The sequence below is a fragment of the Ceratotherium simum genome, chromosome 6 (genome assembly GCF_057802395.1).
Source record: "Ceratotherium simum simum isolate JZ-2026a chromosome 6, ASM5780239v1, whole genome shotgun sequence".
Taxonomy (NCBI): domain Eukaryota; kingdom Metazoa; phylum Chordata; class Mammalia; order Perissodactyla; family Rhinocerotidae; genus Ceratotherium; species Ceratotherium simum.
The window spans coordinates 90,158,118-90,176,505 of NC_141905.1; the positions used below are offsets into that span (position 1 = coordinate 90,158,118).

The 18,388-nt window shown below is 52.9% G+C and overlaps 1 protein-coding gene across 1 annotated transcript in view; it reads right to left on the minus strand.

Annotated features, from left to right (window-relative positions):
* The window catches only part of CFAP46 (cilia and flagella associated protein 46), a 130,522-nt gene that overhangs the window by 20,539 nt on the left and 91,595 nt on the right, over positions 1–18,388 (minus strand). Inside the window, 8 exon segments of the mRNA XM_087433025.1 lie at positions 5,113–5,283; positions 5,810–6,190; positions 7,802–7,990; positions 8,889–9,077; positions 12,896–13,031; positions 14,044–14,220; positions 15,627–15,733; positions 15,861–16,061. Of these exon segments, the coding sequence (XP_087289151.1) occupies positions 5,113–5,283; positions 5,810–6,190; positions 7,802–7,990; positions 8,889–9,077; positions 12,896–13,031; positions 14,044–14,220; positions 15,627–15,733; positions 15,861–16,061 (1,551 nt within the window).

The following is an 18,388-nucleotide window of genomic DNA, read 5'->3' on the forward strand; positions in this document are numbered from 1 at the left end:
TTCTGTGGTCCACTTGTTTGTAACCGGCACGCAGAAACACAGCTAATGCTGGTCTATCAACCTGAGAGCCTTCAGCAGGACCTGCCAACTCCGCACGTTAATTCTCACACTAACCTGGAGGCTCTTCATGACTTCCCAGGTACAGTCACGTTGACTGTGAATAACCAGTTTTAAGTTTTCTTTTTCAATCTTCTGCCTTTTTCCAGTGTTATGTACTAAACTAAGGAGGAGTGGTGACGGTGAGCTTTCTGCGTCATTTCCTCTGTTGGAGAACATTGTCCAGCATTTTACCGTTGAGTCTGAAGTCTGCTACAGAGTTTTACAGACATTCTTTATCAAATTAAGGAAATTATCTCCTATATTAATTTTTTGAAATCATGAACTGAATTTTGATAAATGCTTTTCCTACATCTCCTTGTCCTTCTGTTAATATGGTGAATTACACTGAATGATTTTTTAATATTAAACCACATGGGGTGCAGCCACGTGACCCTGGTGCAGACCCCTTTAGTAATCGCTGGACTCTAACATTTCGTGTCTGTGTTGATGAGACGTCTCCTTCCTTGTAATGTCCCTGCCAGGACTCCCATGTCAAGTTCTGGTCTCTTAACAGAATACTGAGGAGGTGTTCCTCTCACGTCTGTTCTCTGGAAGAGTTCTGAAGGACTATCTCTTCCCTCAAGGTTGGGAAGAATTTACTGGAGAAGCCAGTTTGGTCTGGAATTTTCTTTGTGGGGATGTTTTTAATGAAAGATGAAGTTCTTTAATAGTGAATTATTCAGCTTTTCTATTCTGTCAGCTTTGGTGAGTTGTATTTTTTGAGGAAGCTGTCATTTCATCCAATTGTCAAATTTTTAGAGTAAAGTTATAAAAAATATTCCCTTATTAGCTTTTTGATGTCTGAAGGATCTCTGTGATGTCCTTTTATTATTGATACTGGAATTTCGTGTTCTCTCTCTCTTTTTCTTTATTGAGTCTAAGTGTTTATCGATGTTCTTAGTCTTCTCTTTGGAACCAACTTCTGACACTGTTGGTTTCCTCTGCCATATATTTCTCATATTTCATTGTTACAGTTCTCATTTGTCCCCTTCTATTTTCTTAGGAGTTTTTATTCTAGCTTCTTAAAGTCAAAGCTTAAATCACTGTTTTTAAGACTTTCTTCTTGTATTCAAGGCTGTCTTTTTCCTCTAGGCCCTGTTTAGAGAAGTCTCACAGGTTCTGAAATGTACTCTTTTCATCCTCTAAGTCAATTTAAAATATCACCTACATTCCATTGTGATTTCTTCTTTGACAATCGATGATGATAAATATACTGTTTAATTTCAAGGCAATTGTGTTTTTCACAGGCATCTTTTAGTTATTGATTTCTAGTTTAATTTCATTGTGTCTGGAAAACAAACTCTGAATAATTGCAACCCTTTGGAATTTGTTGAGGCTTCCTTGTGGCTCAGCATCGGTCAATTTTGGTAAATGTTCCACGCACACTTGGAAAGAATGTGTATCCAGTAATTATCAATGCCATGTTCTGTGAACGCCGGTTAGGCTAAGGCTGTTCAGACCTTCTGAATTTCCCACCTCCTGCAGGCTTACCGATTTTCCATCTACGCATTCTCCCAGCGACTGAGAGAGTGGTTACAGCCTGCCACTGGGACTGTGGTCTGTCTGTGGCTCCTCTTGTGTCTGTCAGCTCTGTTCCGTGTGTGAAGCCCTATCGCTGGTGCACACAGATTCGGGGCTGTGATTCTGTTGGTCCATTCCTATGCGTCATGAAATGCCTCTCTTTATCTCTAGTGATGTTTTTTTCCATAACATCTGACTTTCATCTGATTAGTATTTTCATGGTTTCTATATTGCTTCTCATCTTTTCCTTTCCATATTTCTGTGTCCTAACATGTAAAGTGTGACTCTTTCAAGCAGCATATAATTGGATTTTGTTTTTCTTTTTATCCAATCCAATAATCTTAGTCTTTGACTTATAGTGTTTAGTCAATTTACATTTACTATAATTACAAATATATTTGGGTTTATATCTAATATTGTACTCTTCTTTTTCCGCTCGAAACATATGTTTTTATATTCCCTTTTTATCTCTTTTTGCCTTCGTTTGGGATTAATAAAATATTATTTGTTCCTTTTTTATTAACCTAGTTACCCATCATTTATGGTCACCCTAGAGACTACCACATTCATCCCTGCCTTATTATCTAATAAAAATATGAATGTTACACTTCCCTGGTAGCGACAGAACCTCAGCATCTTAAATTCTACTTAACCCTTCCTGCCTTTGGTATTACTGCTGTCTTTCATTTTACTGCTGTGATATAACTCCAACTCCACAAGGTGTTAAAATTACTGTCTTACACAGTCAACATTTATTTCTTTGCACCCACACACTTGCCCTTTGTAGTATTCTTGAGTCTCTCTGGCATTGTCGTGTTTCTGTCTGGGCTTATTTTTCCTCTAAAAGACGCCCTTTTAGTTTGTCTTTTATTGTAAGCTACCTGGTGACATGCCCTCAGTTTCCGTTTGTTTAAAAGTGTCTTTATTTTGCCCTGAATCTGAAGGATCTTTTTGCTGGTTGTGGACTCCTCAGGAGGCAGTGGTCTCCTCTGGCCCCGCCACAGGCTGCCCTCAGGTTGCTCTGTGTCCTTGGTGCCCAGCGGCTCTGCTCCAACTGTGCAGCAGCCGTTCTCCTTGCGTCTCTCCAGCGTGAGGTCGCTGGCATTCCTGACCCGCCGGGTTTCACCAGTCTGGGGAAGCGCTCAGCCTTCACCTCTTTTCAGTGTGGCCTCTGCTCCAGGTTTTCACTCTCCTCCCTTTCGAAGACTCAGGTTAAATGTGTGTCCGGCCTTTTGAGAGTTTCTCACGTGGCACCTATCCCCTGTGCTGTCTTTTCCGTTCTCTTTCCTCCCCAGGTGGGGAGCTTCTGCTGGTCTGTGTTCCAGCGCACGGACTCGGCCTTGGGCTGTGCTCACTCTCCTCTGGATCTGTGCGCCGCCCTCCTCATTTCAGAGGCTGTAGGCAGGAAGGCCTCGCGGGAGGCCAGTGTTCTTGAGGCTGTCTCCTCCCAGGCAGGTGTTTTTCCCCAGGCACCGAGAGAGCATGATGGATTTCATTGCCTTCTAGAAGCTTTCGGGCAAACTCCACAAGGCCCAGGACTCAGCCGCCAACCCCAGGCTGGTCATCACACAGGCCGTGCCAGGTCCCAGCACGTCAGCCCTGTGCGCATGGCTGCTGCAGGCGTTGCTGCTTCTCTTTCTCGGAGAGCTGTCCGTTGAGTCCAGTCCCATCTGCTCCCTGATCAGCAGTGACCCAGGGGGCAGACAGTGATGGTCAGCTCGCCGCAGAGGGCTCTCCCCTCCCAGGAACTTGAGCTTAGCTTGTTCTCGTTGCTTCCACAGCTGAAGCCGCTAAAAACATCAGTTTCTGCCGTTCACCTGGCTGTTTCTGTGGCTGTCGCAGTGGGCTTGCTGTGGCCCATGGCCTCCCCTACCCCATAGTGCAGCCGGCCCTGGAGTCTGTGACTGGTCTGTGCACCTGGGAGTCAGCACAGATTTTCCAAGAGGATTCTTGGAACAGTAGGAGGAGCAGGAACACCAGCCGTGATGGTGATGGCCACCACCGGCCAAGCCCCCGGCGCGTCCGGGCTCCGTTCCACCACCGGCCGGGTCCCCGTCGCATCCAGACCTTGTTTTCAGCACTTGATGTGCACTGATGCATTTGGTCCCTCAACTTTCCTATGAGGTGAGCACTGCGCTTCCCCAGGCACAGAGGAGGAAACGGAGGCAGAGGGAGGCGTGTGGCTGGCCCAGGTGTCCACCTACTGTGGAAGAGCTGGGACGGGAGCCATGGCGGGCATCTGCTTCTGGACTCCACCGCCTGGCTGTTCACACGGACCTCACTCAGTAACGCTGACCGGGGTTGCCCATTTTATTCCACGTGGCGTGTGCTCCCCCACATGGAGTGAACATGCATGGACATGTCCTCCAAGTGCAGCTGCCCAGCCTGTGCCGCCTCCTCCAGGCTGGCCTGGCCTGCTCTAGGCTCAGTCTGGGGCCACACCTCCAATGTCTTGCTTCTGCTCTTCAGAGGGAGGGAAGGTTTTCCGTCACTGGGGTTAAAGCCTTGGTTCTCAGCGGGGGCAATTCTGCTCCCACGGGCGACGTCTGGAGACATTTTTGGTTGTCACTTCTGGGGAGTGCACCCACCTGCATCTGGTGGGTGGAGGCTGTGACACTGCTAAACATCCCACAGTGCACAAGATGGCCCCCCAGAGAAGCATCAGGCCCCAACGTGACAAGAAGAAAAGCAGCCCCAGGTGAAGGGTGTGAGGTCAGACCCACACAAGGACACGGAGGGAACGGCTCCTGTCTGTTTTCCCTGATCTGTTAGATTCCATCAAGTTCTGCTTGTTTTTTTTTTTTTTTTTTGGTGAGGAAGATCAGCCCTGAGCTAACATCCATGCCAATCCTCCTCTTTTTTCCTGAGAAAGATTGGCCGTGGGCTAACATCCATGCCCATCTTCCTCCACTTTATATGGGACGCCGCCACAGCATGGCCTGACAAGCGGTGTGTCAGTGCACGCCCGGGATCTGAACCCAGGCCACCAGCAGCGGCGCGTGCACACTTAACCGCGACGCCACAGGGCCAGCCCCAAGTTCTGTTTCTTTAAATGCTCCACCTCATCCTGCTAATCCAAATAAAAGAGTAAGTGCCATTAGCTATAAGGATCTGCAAATGTTTCTCAAAATTAAACCCCATGATTCACTGAGGTATAAAATGTTTCCTTGAACTCAGTCAGGGCTAAACGCAGCACGCCACCCTTACAGAGACCCTCGGGGCACTGTCCCCTGCTGCAGGCCCTGGGCGTTTACAGTTGAGAGCTTGCCGCTCCTCATGGTCACCTAGGAGGTGGCTGCTGTCCCCACAGGCCCTTCAGGAGGATGAAGCCCAGAGAGGTCGAGTGACCCTCTGGGAACCACACAGCTAGCGAGAGGCAGGCCAGGACGTGGACCGCCTGAGACATCTCTGAGACCTGGGCACTGACAGTGGAGCGTGTCTGGGAGCTGCGGGGCCAGGTGCGGGTTGGGAGGGTGTCCCCAGCTTGGTTACCTTGGAAACGGCAGCCAGCCTCTGCTCCACGCTGGCGAACAGGCTGGTGGAGGTCCTCTCCTGGCGCCTCAGCCTGTGCTCCAGCTGCAGCAGGGCCGCCAGCTGCGAGCTGCTGGTGTTGGCCGTGGCCGTGAGCAGAACGTCGCGCATCATCGCCGAGGCTGCGCAGCTCTGAAACAGACGGCGGGGCGCCGAGGGCCTGAGCCCCATCCAGGGTGGCCGGTGCCCGTGGGGGGACTGTGCCGGAGCCTGGAGGACAGGCTCTGGGGCTGCCCAGGCTCTGCTGGAACCAGCTCCCTCGGGACGCCCCGTGTCTCCTGGCCGCCAGCCCCTCACGTTGTGAACCAAGCGCCTGCCCGCCACGGGGTGCAGGGAGGGATGCGCGGATGCTTCTTCGCTCTGAGCCTCAGGAATGTGAGGCTTGGTGAGCTTCTGCTGCTTGTGGACCAAGACGACAGCGATAAGAGGAGTCGGGGCTCAGCAGAACCTCGGGGGGACAGGACGGCCTCCCCAACCATCTTCCGGGGACCTGCAGCTCTCTCCTCTAATTGAGCACCACCCTCAAGACAGGGGCCCTGGTTGCAGCCTAGCTGGGGGGGGGCCACCAGCGGGAGGGAGCCGCGGGGTCCTCGGGGATCCCCCTCCCCTGAGGTGGCTGAGAAGGGCCTCGCGGAAGGTGCGCGGAGCAGGGCTGTACCTGAGACAAGGCCAGGAACTGGCAGGTGGCCGCCGGGTCCAGAGCGCCAATGCACTCCACCATCTCCAGGCTGGCGGCTGCCGCGACGTCCAGGAGGCTGCTGCCCAGGGCCACCTGTAGGCACTGCAGCAGCACCTCGGATGCCTGGGCCAGGTACCGCCGGGCCAGCGCCATCCTCCTCTGAGGGCACAAGGCTCAGGCTCAGGCTGGCTCCGCGGGCGGGGCACGTGCACGGCCACGGGAGCAGCGTACCTTCAGATCCGAGCCTTTCCTGCTGTGCTCCTCTGGGGCCGCCCTGAAGGCCGGCAGGTCGCTGGAGTGCTCCTCGCTGTCTCCATCCTCCTGGATTATCTCCAGACCCTTGCTCAGCTCCGCACCCGCCTACGGACACGCACTGCTAGTCAGCCAGCATTTGTCAGCCTGGACACTTCCCACCCCCCAAGAGTGCCCATGGCTGTCGGGGCATCTCTGCAGGATCCCTGGGTGAGGCCCCGGCCTGAGGCCCTGGTGGTTGGCAGGTGCATCAGGGTCTCAGGGTGGGAAGAGGAGCGAGACTCATTGTCACTGGTCTCGGATCAGTTGCATTCTGTGCCCACTTTCCTTCAGCCCTTCAAAGTCACCTTCCTGGGCCTTGGCAACCCCAACCAGCACCGTGCAGCAGGAACCGAAAAAGTCAGGTGCCCACCTGCCTGGGGGTGGAGGGGACAAAGGCACAAACAAGACCCCACGGGACCCGTCTGGCTGTCTGCAGGACAAGCCACCCTGACGGGGTCCTCGGGGATGCCAAGGCGACCCTGCCTGGGGGGCAGCCGGCCCAGGAGAACTTGGGTTGAGGGGCAGCCCCTGGGCTTGTGGGGTCATGGCAGGAGTGGCAGGAGGAAGGGGGCAGGGTCTGGGCGGTGCATTTCTGGAAAGCCTCCTGCCCAGCCACGTGCGATTTACTGCAGGTTTCCCTGATGGCCCCTCTGAGCAGGTATTGCTCATGCCATTTCACAGACGAGGACCCCAGCCCCCTTCCTGGTCCACCTCAGAGTCTACCTCAGAGCCACCTGGTACTGGTTGAATCATCAAGCCACCCAACGTATGCGAGTCCCGTCCTAGGTCCTGGGGACCCAGGACAGATAACCCATCAGGGTGACCCCAGGGCCTGCACACCGCCCCCTGCAGGGAAGCAGGGGCACCAGCCCCAAATCACACTGGAGGGCGAAGTTAGCTGCTCTGGGCTGGGGGTCTTCCCAAAGGTGCAGAGTCTGTGGGGATGAGCCTGGCTTCATTGGGCAGGTGTCCTCCAGGAGGAAGTGGCATCTGCACAGGTGTTTAGGATGGTGAGCTGGACCTTCCCTGACCTGCAGCAGCTGTCACCAGAGCCCCTTCCTGGGGTAGGGCGCTCCCGTGAGGGCACCCAGGCCTGCCGGGCAGCCTTGCTGGGGCTCGAGAGAAGGGTTCGGGCCTGCATGCACCAACAGGGCAAGTGGCCGTGGGGCTTGAGCCCTCCTTTTGGCCTCACTAGCCTGCGTGCAGGGGGTAAGGGTGAGTGGAGAGGAGTGAGGGTGGTGGCCCCCCTTCCCACCAGGACAGAGCTTTAGCACCAGTGCTCAGACACACCCCAGACTTGCCAGTGGAGAGTTGCTGAGGTTTGGGGAGATGCCAGGAGCCAAGATCTGCAGGACCCCTCGTTTGGGGCTGGGACCTGGCAGGCTTCCCATCCTGCCCTGGACCCCCAAGTGCCCACTCCTCCTCTCCTGCACTCTCCTCACGGGGGCAACTTCCCCCCGAGCTCTGTCCCCAGAAGCCTGTGTTTCTCTCCTTCCCCACTAGTCAGACTGCGTTGCCTTTTCCTCCCTTTCTCAGGCCACAACTTCTTGACCGGGGAAAATTCGAGGCCTGTTTTATATCCCAGTTCTTACTAAGATCAGGGGAGTTGTAAGTATTTTGTTTTTGTTTTAAGCATAGGCGACGAGTCTGTGACCAAGCCAGAACAGGAGCACGTACCGAGAGGCTCTCCTCCCAGTAGAGGGCGGGGCGTACGGGGTCTGTGTGCACGGCCAGCAGGTGGAGAGCCTTCCCGGCCAGGCCCAGGAGCCGGGCGTGGATCTCCACGCAGCCGACACACAGCGGCGGCAGGCTCCCCAGCTGCGCCAGCGCAATATGGGCCAGGGTCCGCTTCAGCGTGAACCATTGCTTCAGGAACACACACCTCGTTAACGTTACTCCCACCCCCGTCCCGGGAAACGCAATAGGCCCACCCTCTAAGGCCCCCGGGATCTACCCTCTAAGGGCCCCAGGATGGGATCCACCCTCTAAGCCCCCAGGATGGAATCCACCCTCTAAGGCCCCCCAGGATCCGCCCTCTAAGGGCCCCAGGATCCACACTCTAAGGGCCCTGGGATCCACCCCCTAAGGGCCCCAGGACTGGTTACATCAGTCACTCTGACAAACGCCTCCTCATGGGCGGGGAGGGTCTGCAGGGCTTAGGAGTTGGGAGGGTCACTAAAGTTTGCTTATATAACCTTAATTTGGGGCTTATTGACAAATATGTGAGTTTGTATCAAATTTTAGGACTATCTTTGATCCATTTATACTTATGTCAAATTAATTTGATTCATACTTCATGAAATCTAAGAAAATGTCTCAAGTGGCAGAATATGTTTCCTTCAAAACAAATATTTTGCAAATTCAACTTATTTTTTAACAAAATGTAATTCTCCTTTCTCAAGCTCTCACATGCTAACATAATTTGTCAAGACACAGTCGTGCCTCAGGAAGGAGAGCCCTGACGTGCGTGGGAGGCATCCCCCAATACCACCCCGTGTTCACTAGCCAATTAGGTCCCCTCGGGCGACCAGACGAGGCCTTTCCTCAGCAAGGCCTGGAAGCCCACCATGCCGCCAGCTGCTGGAGCAGGGAAACACTCGTGGTCAGAGATCCCAGGCAGAATGCTCCGGGCCCTCTGACTCCCACTGGTCAGCCTTCTCGTCAGGGTCAGGCACACCGTGACGGACTCCCCCGTGGATGGGAGAGGCCCCGAGCTGGCCGCGGGGATGGGATGGGGGCCCAGGCGGTCTCCGAAGACGCTCACCCAGCCGGTGGAAGTGTAGTCGCTCGTGCTCTGCAGGTAGCTGGCCAGCAGCCTATCCGTGGGGCCCTGCTCAAGCTGCCGCTGCAGGGCCCCCTCCTGGGCGAGCCGCAGCGAGTCCAGAGACGCCTCTGCGAGGCTGAGCTTGAGGTGCGCCAGCTTCCTCATCAGCGGGGTGTTGGCCTTCTGCACCTGAGCCATTCAGGGACACACTGAAGCTCGCAAGCGCTCCCACGAGGCCCAGCCTCTGATTACAGCCAGCTCTGAGGAGGCCTCGCCCACACAGCGGTGTTCCCACGCACGAATACACCCACAAAACCATCGCCATGATTAAAACAGGGGACGTGCCCGCACCCCCCAATTCCCTCACCTCCCTTTACAATCCTCCCTCCTAGCCCCCTCCTAGGCAAACACCTGGCTATTTTGTGGCTCTACAAATGAGCCTGTGCTTTCTAGGATTTTATATAAACGGCGTCCTACTGTCTGCACTCTCTCTGTCTGGCTCAGCTCACTCACTGTCTTAAAGCAGGGCAGTCATCTTGATCAGGACTGTGGATAATTTAGGAGAGAATTGACATCTTAATAATATCAAGTCTTCTGATCCATGAACTTGCTATATCTTTCCGTTATTTAGGCCATCTTTAATTTTTCTCAGCAACGTTTTGTGGATCTCAGGGTACAAGTTTCCACTTCTTTTTGGTCAAATTTCTTTTTTTATGCTGTCATAAATGGTATTGGTTTTTTAATTTTAATATCTGATGGATCACTCCTAGTATATAGAAATACAAAATTAATCTTTGCATATTGTTGTTGTAGCCTGTAGCCTTACTAAATTCACTTGTTGGTCCTAGCAGCTTCATTATTATTATTGCAGACTGCATGGGATTTTCTACACAAATGACCATGTCATCTGCAAAGACAGTTTATTTCTTCTTTTCCAAAGTGAATGCTTTTCATTTCTTTGTCTTGCCTTATTGAATTGGCTGGAACTCCAACACAATTCTGAATAAAGTGGCGACAGGACACAGCCCTGCCGTAGTCCTCGTCTATGACAGCAGATTTATCTGCTTCTCCATTGCAGTGTTATCAGTTCTTGCTTCATGTATTTTGAAAGTCTGTTATTAGGTGCATAAATGTTTAGAATATTATGTCCTCTTGGTCAGTTGACCCCTTTACATTATGAACACATTTTTTGTTCTGGTGGTACTCTTTCCCTGAAGTCTGCTTTATCCCACATGAACAGAGCCACTCCAGCGTCCCCCGACGGGTGTGAGCATGGCACAGCTCTTGCCATCCTTTCCCTTTTAGCTGATTCCCTCTTATGCTGACAGTGGCTTTCTTGCAGGCAGCCTAGGTCTGGGCTTTGCTTTTCCGTGCCATCTTTTGATTGGTGTTCAGACCATTTCCAGTGGGTGTAACTTTCAGTGTGACTGGGTCTGAGGCCATAGTCTTGCATGGTTTTCTGGTTACCCCATCTGTTCTTTATTCTCTTTTCTCTTGTTCTGCTTTCTTGTGGAACAAGTGAATAATTTCTATGATTTCCTTTCATCTCTTTCTTGTCTTACTAGGTACACCTCTTTGTTCTGTAATTTTTTAGTTGCTTCAGGGTTTACGGTATAGTATGCCACTTCATGCAGACTAGGAAAAAGTCCTTTATGCTACGGTTGTACATTTTGTTTTTATCTGTGTTACACACCCTATGCTACATTGTTATTATTTTTGCTTAAATAGCCAATTATCCTGTAGAGAGATATAGATAATGAGAGAGGATCTTATTTGTCTTCCCGGGAAGTTTATGTTTCTGACGCTCTCCACTCACTCTTGATCATACCTCCCTCTGGTATCCCTTCCTTCTGCCTCAGGACTGACTTTAAAACTTCTGGTCGTGTGAGTCTGCTGATGACACATTCTTGTAGCTCTTGAATGTTTGCGGGAAAAAATCTTTATTTCACCTTCATTTCTGAAGGATATTTTTGCTGGGTACGGAATTCTGGATTGACAGCTCTCTCTCTCAGCACTTCACAGACGCTGCTTCCCTCTCCTTGTCACACTGTTTCTGGTGAAAACCTGCTGTCATCTTATGGTTGTTGCTCTGAACACAACATATGCTTTTTTCTCTGATTTTGAGACGTTCTTTTAATCACTGGTTTTTGTTTTTTTTTTAAATTTTTCCCCCCAAAGCCCCCGTAGACAGTTGTATGTCATAGCTGCACATCCTTCCAGTTGCTGTATGTGGGACGCGGCCTCAGCATGGCCAGAGAAGCGGTGCATCGGTGCGCGCCCGGGATCCGAACCCGGGCCGCCAGCAGCGGAGCGCACGCACTTAACTGCCAAGCCATGGGGCCGGCCCTAATCACTGGTTTTAAACAACTTGGTTATGGCCTTGGTATGGTTTTATTCCTATTCATAGTTCTTGTGTTTGGGGTTCATTGAGTGGGTTTATGGTTATTTTTATTAAATTTGGAAAAACTTCAGCATTATTCCTTCAAGTATTTTCTCTGTCCACTCCCGTGTCTCCTCTCCTTGCAGGATTCCAATCACCCTTGTCCTCATGCACCTCACGTTGTTAATTTCTCTCTCTCTTTCTTTCATCTCCCATAGTCTCTACTGCTGCGTCGTCTTCTGCAATCTCAGCCATTTATCCCATCCAGTGTGTTCTCCATCTCACACTGTAGTCTTCACCCTTAAAAGTTCAATTTTGGGGGCTGGCCCAGTGGCGTAGTGGTCAAGTTCACGCTCTCCCCTTCAGTGGCCCGGGGTTGACAGGTTTGGATCCCGGGGGCAGACCCACACACCACTCATCAAGCCATGCTGTGGCGGCATCCCACATATAAAGTAGAGGAAGATGGGCACAGATGTTAGCCCAGGGCCAATCTTCCTCAGCAAAAAGACAAGGATTGGCAGAAGATGTTAGCTCAGGGCTAATCTTCCTCACCAAAATAAATGAATAAATAAAAGTTCAATTTTGGTCTTTTTATATCTTCAATATGTCTACCTAACTTTCTGAGCGTCTAGAATAGCCCTAATAACTGTTCTAACATCGTTGTATTCCAATTCTAATATCTGTGTCCATTCTGGGTAGGTTTTGATTGACTGATTATTCTCCATATTACGAGTCACGTTTTCCTGCTTTTTTGCATGGTAAGTTTTGCATGCAATTTTTCATTGTTTTTTTGGTATGGTCATTTTTGCTCGGTTGTCAGACATGGTGCATTTTACTTTTTGGTGGATGGACATGTTTGTATTCCTGCAAATGTCCTTGACTTTTGCTCTGGGACAGGTAAGTCACTTGGAGCCAGTTGGTCCTTTCAGGTCCTCCTTGTGGGACCTTCGGGCGGGTCTGGAGCCGTGCTCGTCCAGGGATGATTATTCCCGGCTGAGGCAGGCCCTCTGCTCTGCCCAGCGCCCTGGATCCTGAGGTTGTCCAGTCTGGCTGGTGGGAGCACACACTGTTCTCAGGCCTGAGTGAGTGCCAGGCAGTTTCCTAGAATCTTTGTGGCAGTTCCTTCCTGGCCTTGGGTAGCACCCTCCAGGAACATGTTGATGAGTCCCCAGCCGGACTCCCCGGGGGTCCCCTGAGGATCTCTGGAGCCTTGTTTCTGCACAGCACTCACCTTTCTGGTCCTCTGTCCTGCAAAGTCCAGCTGCCCTGCTCTCCTTGGACACCAAGCTCCACCTCCTCAACTCAGGCAGTCCACGAGACCCACCTGGGTTCCCCTGCTGTGGCCGCAGTGAGCGTGGACAGTGCTGGGATCGCCTCTACTCAGGGGTTACTGCTTGTGGTTGCTGGCATCCACTGCTTTGAAATTCCTGTTTCCTATTTTTGTCTGTTTTGGTTGTTTTGGATGGGAGGGTAAATCCACTCACTGTTGCTCCATCTCAGCCAGAAAGGGAAGTCAGCTGTTGCGTTTTTAGGGTAAGTTTAGTGGTGTGTATTCACATGACGACGGGAATGACCCAGGCACGAGGGAGTGACCAGGCATGCACCCAGGGACGCGGGACACACTTACACCTTGAAGGGACAGTAAGCCCTGAATCCTGCGAAATCTCTCTTCTTCTTCAGCCACGGCTCTCTGGACCAAGCCGTACGCTGCCAAGTAATACGCCGTCTTCCGCTCTTCATCTTTCTCATTTTCGGCACACAACCTTCACGAGACGGAAGAGCGGAACTTAGAACAGAAATACCAGTGTTACCTCATCAGGGCTAACACCGTATAGTATGTAACCTCTGTGTAACTACACTGCATTTTCTATCAGTGCTTAAAATTTTATCATTAGGTGTTTTACATATAAAGATATTCTCAATACATCTTAACACAAAAATAAGTATGCACACTACACTATTTTTATAAAAAATTAAATCTGTGCCTAACAGATCCGATGAACAAAACCAGTGTTCATTGTGCTGGTTTGATCACCTCATTTTCCTGCTTGTGCTTTTCTGCATTTCTCAAAGTTCTACAATGACCATCATTGCTTCTATAATAATAATATAATTACGGTTAGATTGCACAGGTGTCCAGGTTTCCTTTTCCCTCACAAAGGCTGTTTTTAATACCTTTCACGTGACTTGCCTGCTGTGTTTTGAAACCCTGCGTGTACACCAAGCATGTGGTAGCCCCGGGCGGGGTGGAGGGTGGGGAGGTGGGAGAGGGGAGTGTTTACTGAGGCTTTGCTTCGCTCTCTTCCCTCTGCGGAGGGTGGTGGGCAGGAGGAGCCTGGAACTGAGGGAGTCAGGCCAGCCCCTGCCCTGGGCGAGAGTGGGGCCTCCGAGAGGTCATGTGAGGGAGGTGACAGAGCCCTCCTGGGGGACAGCGCCTGGGGCCACCTCCTGAGACCAGAGCCAGTGTGAACAGGTGTGGGGTGTGTGGGTGTCCCGGAGGGAGTGGGGGACAACAGGCGGAGGCCAGGAGGAGGCCGTGTCAGGGGCTGATGGGAGTTTGCCCCTGAGGAAGGCTGGGCATGTGGTCAGGAGGTGGGGGAAGTGGCAGTGGAGAGGGAGTATTGAGGGGAGAAGGTGAGACGGGCCTGGGGAGGGGCTGCGTGCAGGGACTGTCACTGAGCACATGGCGCGCTGGCCCTGGCCCTGCCCCTGCCCCGTGCGGCCTCCAGGGGGACAGCGCTCATCGCAGGAAGAGGCCGCAGCAAGGCCACACACCTCTTCATCTTTGCGCGCTCCAGCTTTACATCCACACAGTTCTCCTGGTAGCCACAGCTGATAAACTTCTTCTCAATTTCCAACAAGCAGGCATCCATTCTGTCCAGCAGAAGCAAGTGCTCAGAAGGTTCGCCCTCCACTGGCTCCTGGGCGGCCTTCACGCGGAGGCTCACACACCTGCAGGTGGAATCCTCTTCAGATGTGGCTGAGCACACGCCCAGGCTGGCTGGTGGCTTCTGATAGGTCAGAAGCTCTAGGCCAACACCAACCACCCGTGTGGCTACCGCCAGCACCTCTAGCTTTCATCCAGAAACCGTGCAGGCCACATTCTTCAATCACAATGAACAAAATTAGAAAGTAACAACCCCTACGCCAGGCATTACGTCCACGTGGAAATTCAAAGCCACTCTCCTAAATGATCCTGAGCAGAAAAGCAAACCCACGTGGAAGCCTGGGGGTGCTGCCCCGTGGAGTCCAGAGGCGCGTTCACTGAGGAGGAGACAGAAAGCGGCTGGACTAAGTGATCCACCCGAGAAGTGGAAACAACAGCCACGAGCAGGCCCCTCACCAACACAGAAAGAAGAGCTGAACTAGGACGAAGCAGAAAGCTAAAAAAGTAAAAAGACTCAGTCCCTGCTGCTTTGGTCAATAGGGCCAAAGCTGCTTCTTTGAAAAGGTCATTCAGGTTGGAAACTCTAATTCTGATTTAGGAGAAGAGAGATGGTACAATCAGATGACAAGGGGCGGGACAGACCTAAGGCGAAGACTTGGAAAGGTCACAAGAAAAGAGGCTGCGAACGTTTACACTGACACAGCCGGACATCTAGAGGAAACAATTTTCTAGGAGAATACAAACTACTGGAAATTTGGCTCAAAAATACGCTAAAACTCTGAAAGATGGATAATCATAGAGGAAACAGTAATACTCTCTGAAGTTCTGTCCCTAAAACACCTGCTGCCTCCCTGTCCTGGGATAGTGGAGATAGTGGGATAGCAGGATAGAGGAGTCCCTGCTGCTATCTCCCGTGGACCGGACATGAGAGCTCTGGTCCCGTCTCACGTGGCTCAGACAACCAGCAGAGCAGAGAATAAAGACCGGGACAGCCTGGGGAGACCCAGTGCAACAGTGATTGTGGGAGAAGGGGAGGGCCCCCCACAGCTCACCGGCCAGGCGGTGCCTGTCCCTCAACCCCAGAGGTGACCATGGAAAGCTACCTCAGGCTTAACGGGAACTGAGAAGATTCCCTGAGAATTCAGGAACAAAACAAGGCTGCCTGCAGACCTGTTGCAAGAAAAAAGTTCATTGGAAAGGAAGAGACACTGCCTCCAGGAGCCCACGGGCCAAGGTCGAGGCCCCCTTCCTGAGAGGGGATGGGACACGGGGACAGAAGGCTCTGTTTCTCAGAGAAGGTCTGAAGGAATGACAGGACACTCTGGAGTTTTCTAGAGCTGGGTGTTGGTATACGGCCCTCGATATGTGAGTCTGTGAACTTCATAGGTTTGACATATGGCATGAAAACTGATGATAGAAAAAGTTAACCACACTTTCATGTTAATTAACCATTTCTCTTACAAAACATTACCTGGCTTCTAGGTCTGTGGTCATAAATTCCAATATAGGTGTTCGGTTAGGTCTTTCTTTCTTGAGAACCTTGAAGGCACCTATGAGTTTTTGAAACAGTTGGCAGACCTGAGGAAGACACGGCCTTGGTGTCAGTGTGTCGCTCTGCTGGCCGCCGGCCCAGCCCACAGGCCCCTTTCCCACCGGGCATGCCGACCATGCCCAGACGAGGCCCAGGGCGCCTGCTGCTCCTTACCACCACTTCTCTTCCTTCACTTTCCACGGACAAGAGTGTATCTGCCAGAGTCAGGGTTGAACTGTACCAAAACTCCTCACTTCCTCCCAGGAGCTGAGCCTTCTCAATCATCTTCCTAGCTTGTCCGTAGTTCTTCTCCTTGTTTGCCAACTGTGCTAGAAGGTGCAGGCATCTTGATTCTGCACAAGGATCCTCAAGCTCCTAAAAAAGATACTCACGTGGAGACAGGATGGGGAGGAGGTGAGGGGAGAGAGAGAGACAGAAAGACAAAGAGATAGAGACACAGAGACAGGGAGAGAGAGACAGAGACAGAGACAGACAGAGAAGGAGGGAGAGAAAGAAGAGAAGAGAAGAGAGAGAGCGTGAGCAGCTCTAGGCATCAAGCCTTTCCACACCCACCGTCCACTCAGCTTCTCTGACAACTGAAGGAGGAGGCCCCACATTTGCCCTCAGAGCATGGGGGTGAGCTTGACTCCTCTGCATGTGTTAAAACCTACTTCCAGGGTTCCAGAACGTGCTAACAGTCCTGAAAAGCCCCCTCTCTTCAGCAGCAGGCTGCAGTGCCCTCTCAGGGTGCTGGCCCAGGGCTAGGAGCGCCCCTCCAGATGCTGGACCAGGGCGAGAGGCAGGTCTGGTGACCGGGCCGAGCGTCCGCATCTACTAGGCCTTCTCCGTGCTAGCTGGCCAGGGCTGCCCTCATGCCCCATTCATTGCACACGGTAAGAGGCGGCCTGCAGGTGGGGTGAGGTGAGAGAAATTGCTGGCTTCTGGACCGAGCCCTGGCAGGAGGACCCAGGACTTTGAAGCAGGAAGAACAGCAGTCCAGGGTGGCTGGGCCCAGAGAGAGCGGCCAGCATGTGACCCACAGAGGCTGAAGTGGGGGACCTGGTGGGCCTGGGATTTCTCATCCCAAGAGCCAGGGCCTTGGCAGGCAAGTGCAGGCTTGGGAGTGGCTGTAATGGGACAGTGGCCAGGGTGGGGGTAGCGGAGGTGGACACCGAGAGAGTAGGTGGGCATGGAGGCTAGACACGTGTCAGGGACAGTGCTGGGGTCTGGCGGGTGGAGCCAGAGGGAAGAGGCTGACAGAGGGTTGCTGTGGGAACTCTGTGTGGGTGCAGGCACAGCTGCCTCCTGAGGAGTGGACGGACACAGGGGCCAGTCCCTGCAGACACCCCAGGGGAGACGTCACCAGGGTCTGAGTGCTTTGACCCCAGGGAGAGAACCGAGGGGGGCAGAACCTGAGACTTGCAGATGTGGGGTGGGGGATTCAGGGGTGTGGACGAGGGGAAGATGCTGAGACAGAACAGCCCTGAGAGGGAAAGAGAACCAGGGAGGTTGGGGGTGGTGGATGGCAGGGAGAGAAGGTGCCTGTGGGCAGGCTGCCAAGGAGACCGGTCCTGACCATGCGAGAGAAGGTCCAGGAGGGGCGGGATGGTGGCTGGGTGGACGTGAGGACAGCATGGACAACCCTTTTACGGGGCTGGATGGCAGACTGATGGGGAAGGTTAAGGACGCACAGGCACAGGCTCGGAGACCAGATCGTGGCAAGAGGGTGGGTTTGATAAAGCCAAGAACTTCTGTTACAAACCAGCATCAGCTCACAACCTCCCACTGCCTTCAGCCTCCGGGGTCAGAAGGGTGGGTCCCCATCCACCCCTGTGGCTCTCGCCCCTACAGCTCCTAGAGGCCTGTGGTCCTCCTCCTCTGGTCTCAGAAGAGCCCGTCGCCAGCAGAGTGCTGCCCCACCCCGGGTCCCACCCTGTCTGCGCTCCCTTCATCAGCTGGCACAGCCTTCTCGGTCCCTTCCCCGGGCCGTGCTCCCTCTTGAGTCTGGTCTGCACACACCATCCTCACTGGCAGACCCGCACACACCTGTCCCCACTGCCTGAAACAGAGACCTGAACCTCCCGAGGTGCACTTTTATACCCTTCTTAGGGACCTTTCTCTCTCTGGAGTTCTTCTTCAAAACAAGTGGCAGCCTGTCTGGTCTGTAGCTTTGCCTCACCCTCCCAGTGGATGCAGTCCTGAATGCTGGACGGAGACAGACCACCTGTCTACAGGCTTTGGGGAGCAGCTGACACTGGCAGAAGCGGGGGAGCTACGACCTTGTGGAGGAGTGACGCACACACGGGTGGCTCCACTTCATCCTGGATTTTTCCCGAGGGCGTCCATCCTTGCGGGGACAGAGCCCGCGAGGAGAGCAACAGCCCAGCTGGGAAGAGCAGGCTGGAGCTTGGGGATTCCAGGTCTTGGCACTGGAAGGGCCAATCCCAGGGTGGGGGGCGCCACGGGGAGGGCCCAAAGATCCGTGCTCTGAGGCAGAGCAGGTCCAAGAAACCCAGCAGATGGCAGCAGCAGGGAGCTAAGGAGCCGAGCTAAGATTTGAGCAGCCAGGCTGGAAGGCAAGCCATTCCAAGAGAGCACAGTCAACCCTAGGCTGTCAATGAGCCCCTGGAGAGGCCACAGACACCTGCAAGGCCCGCACCCCAAGAATGAGAATAAAACTCACAGGACGGGGGCCCTGGGGC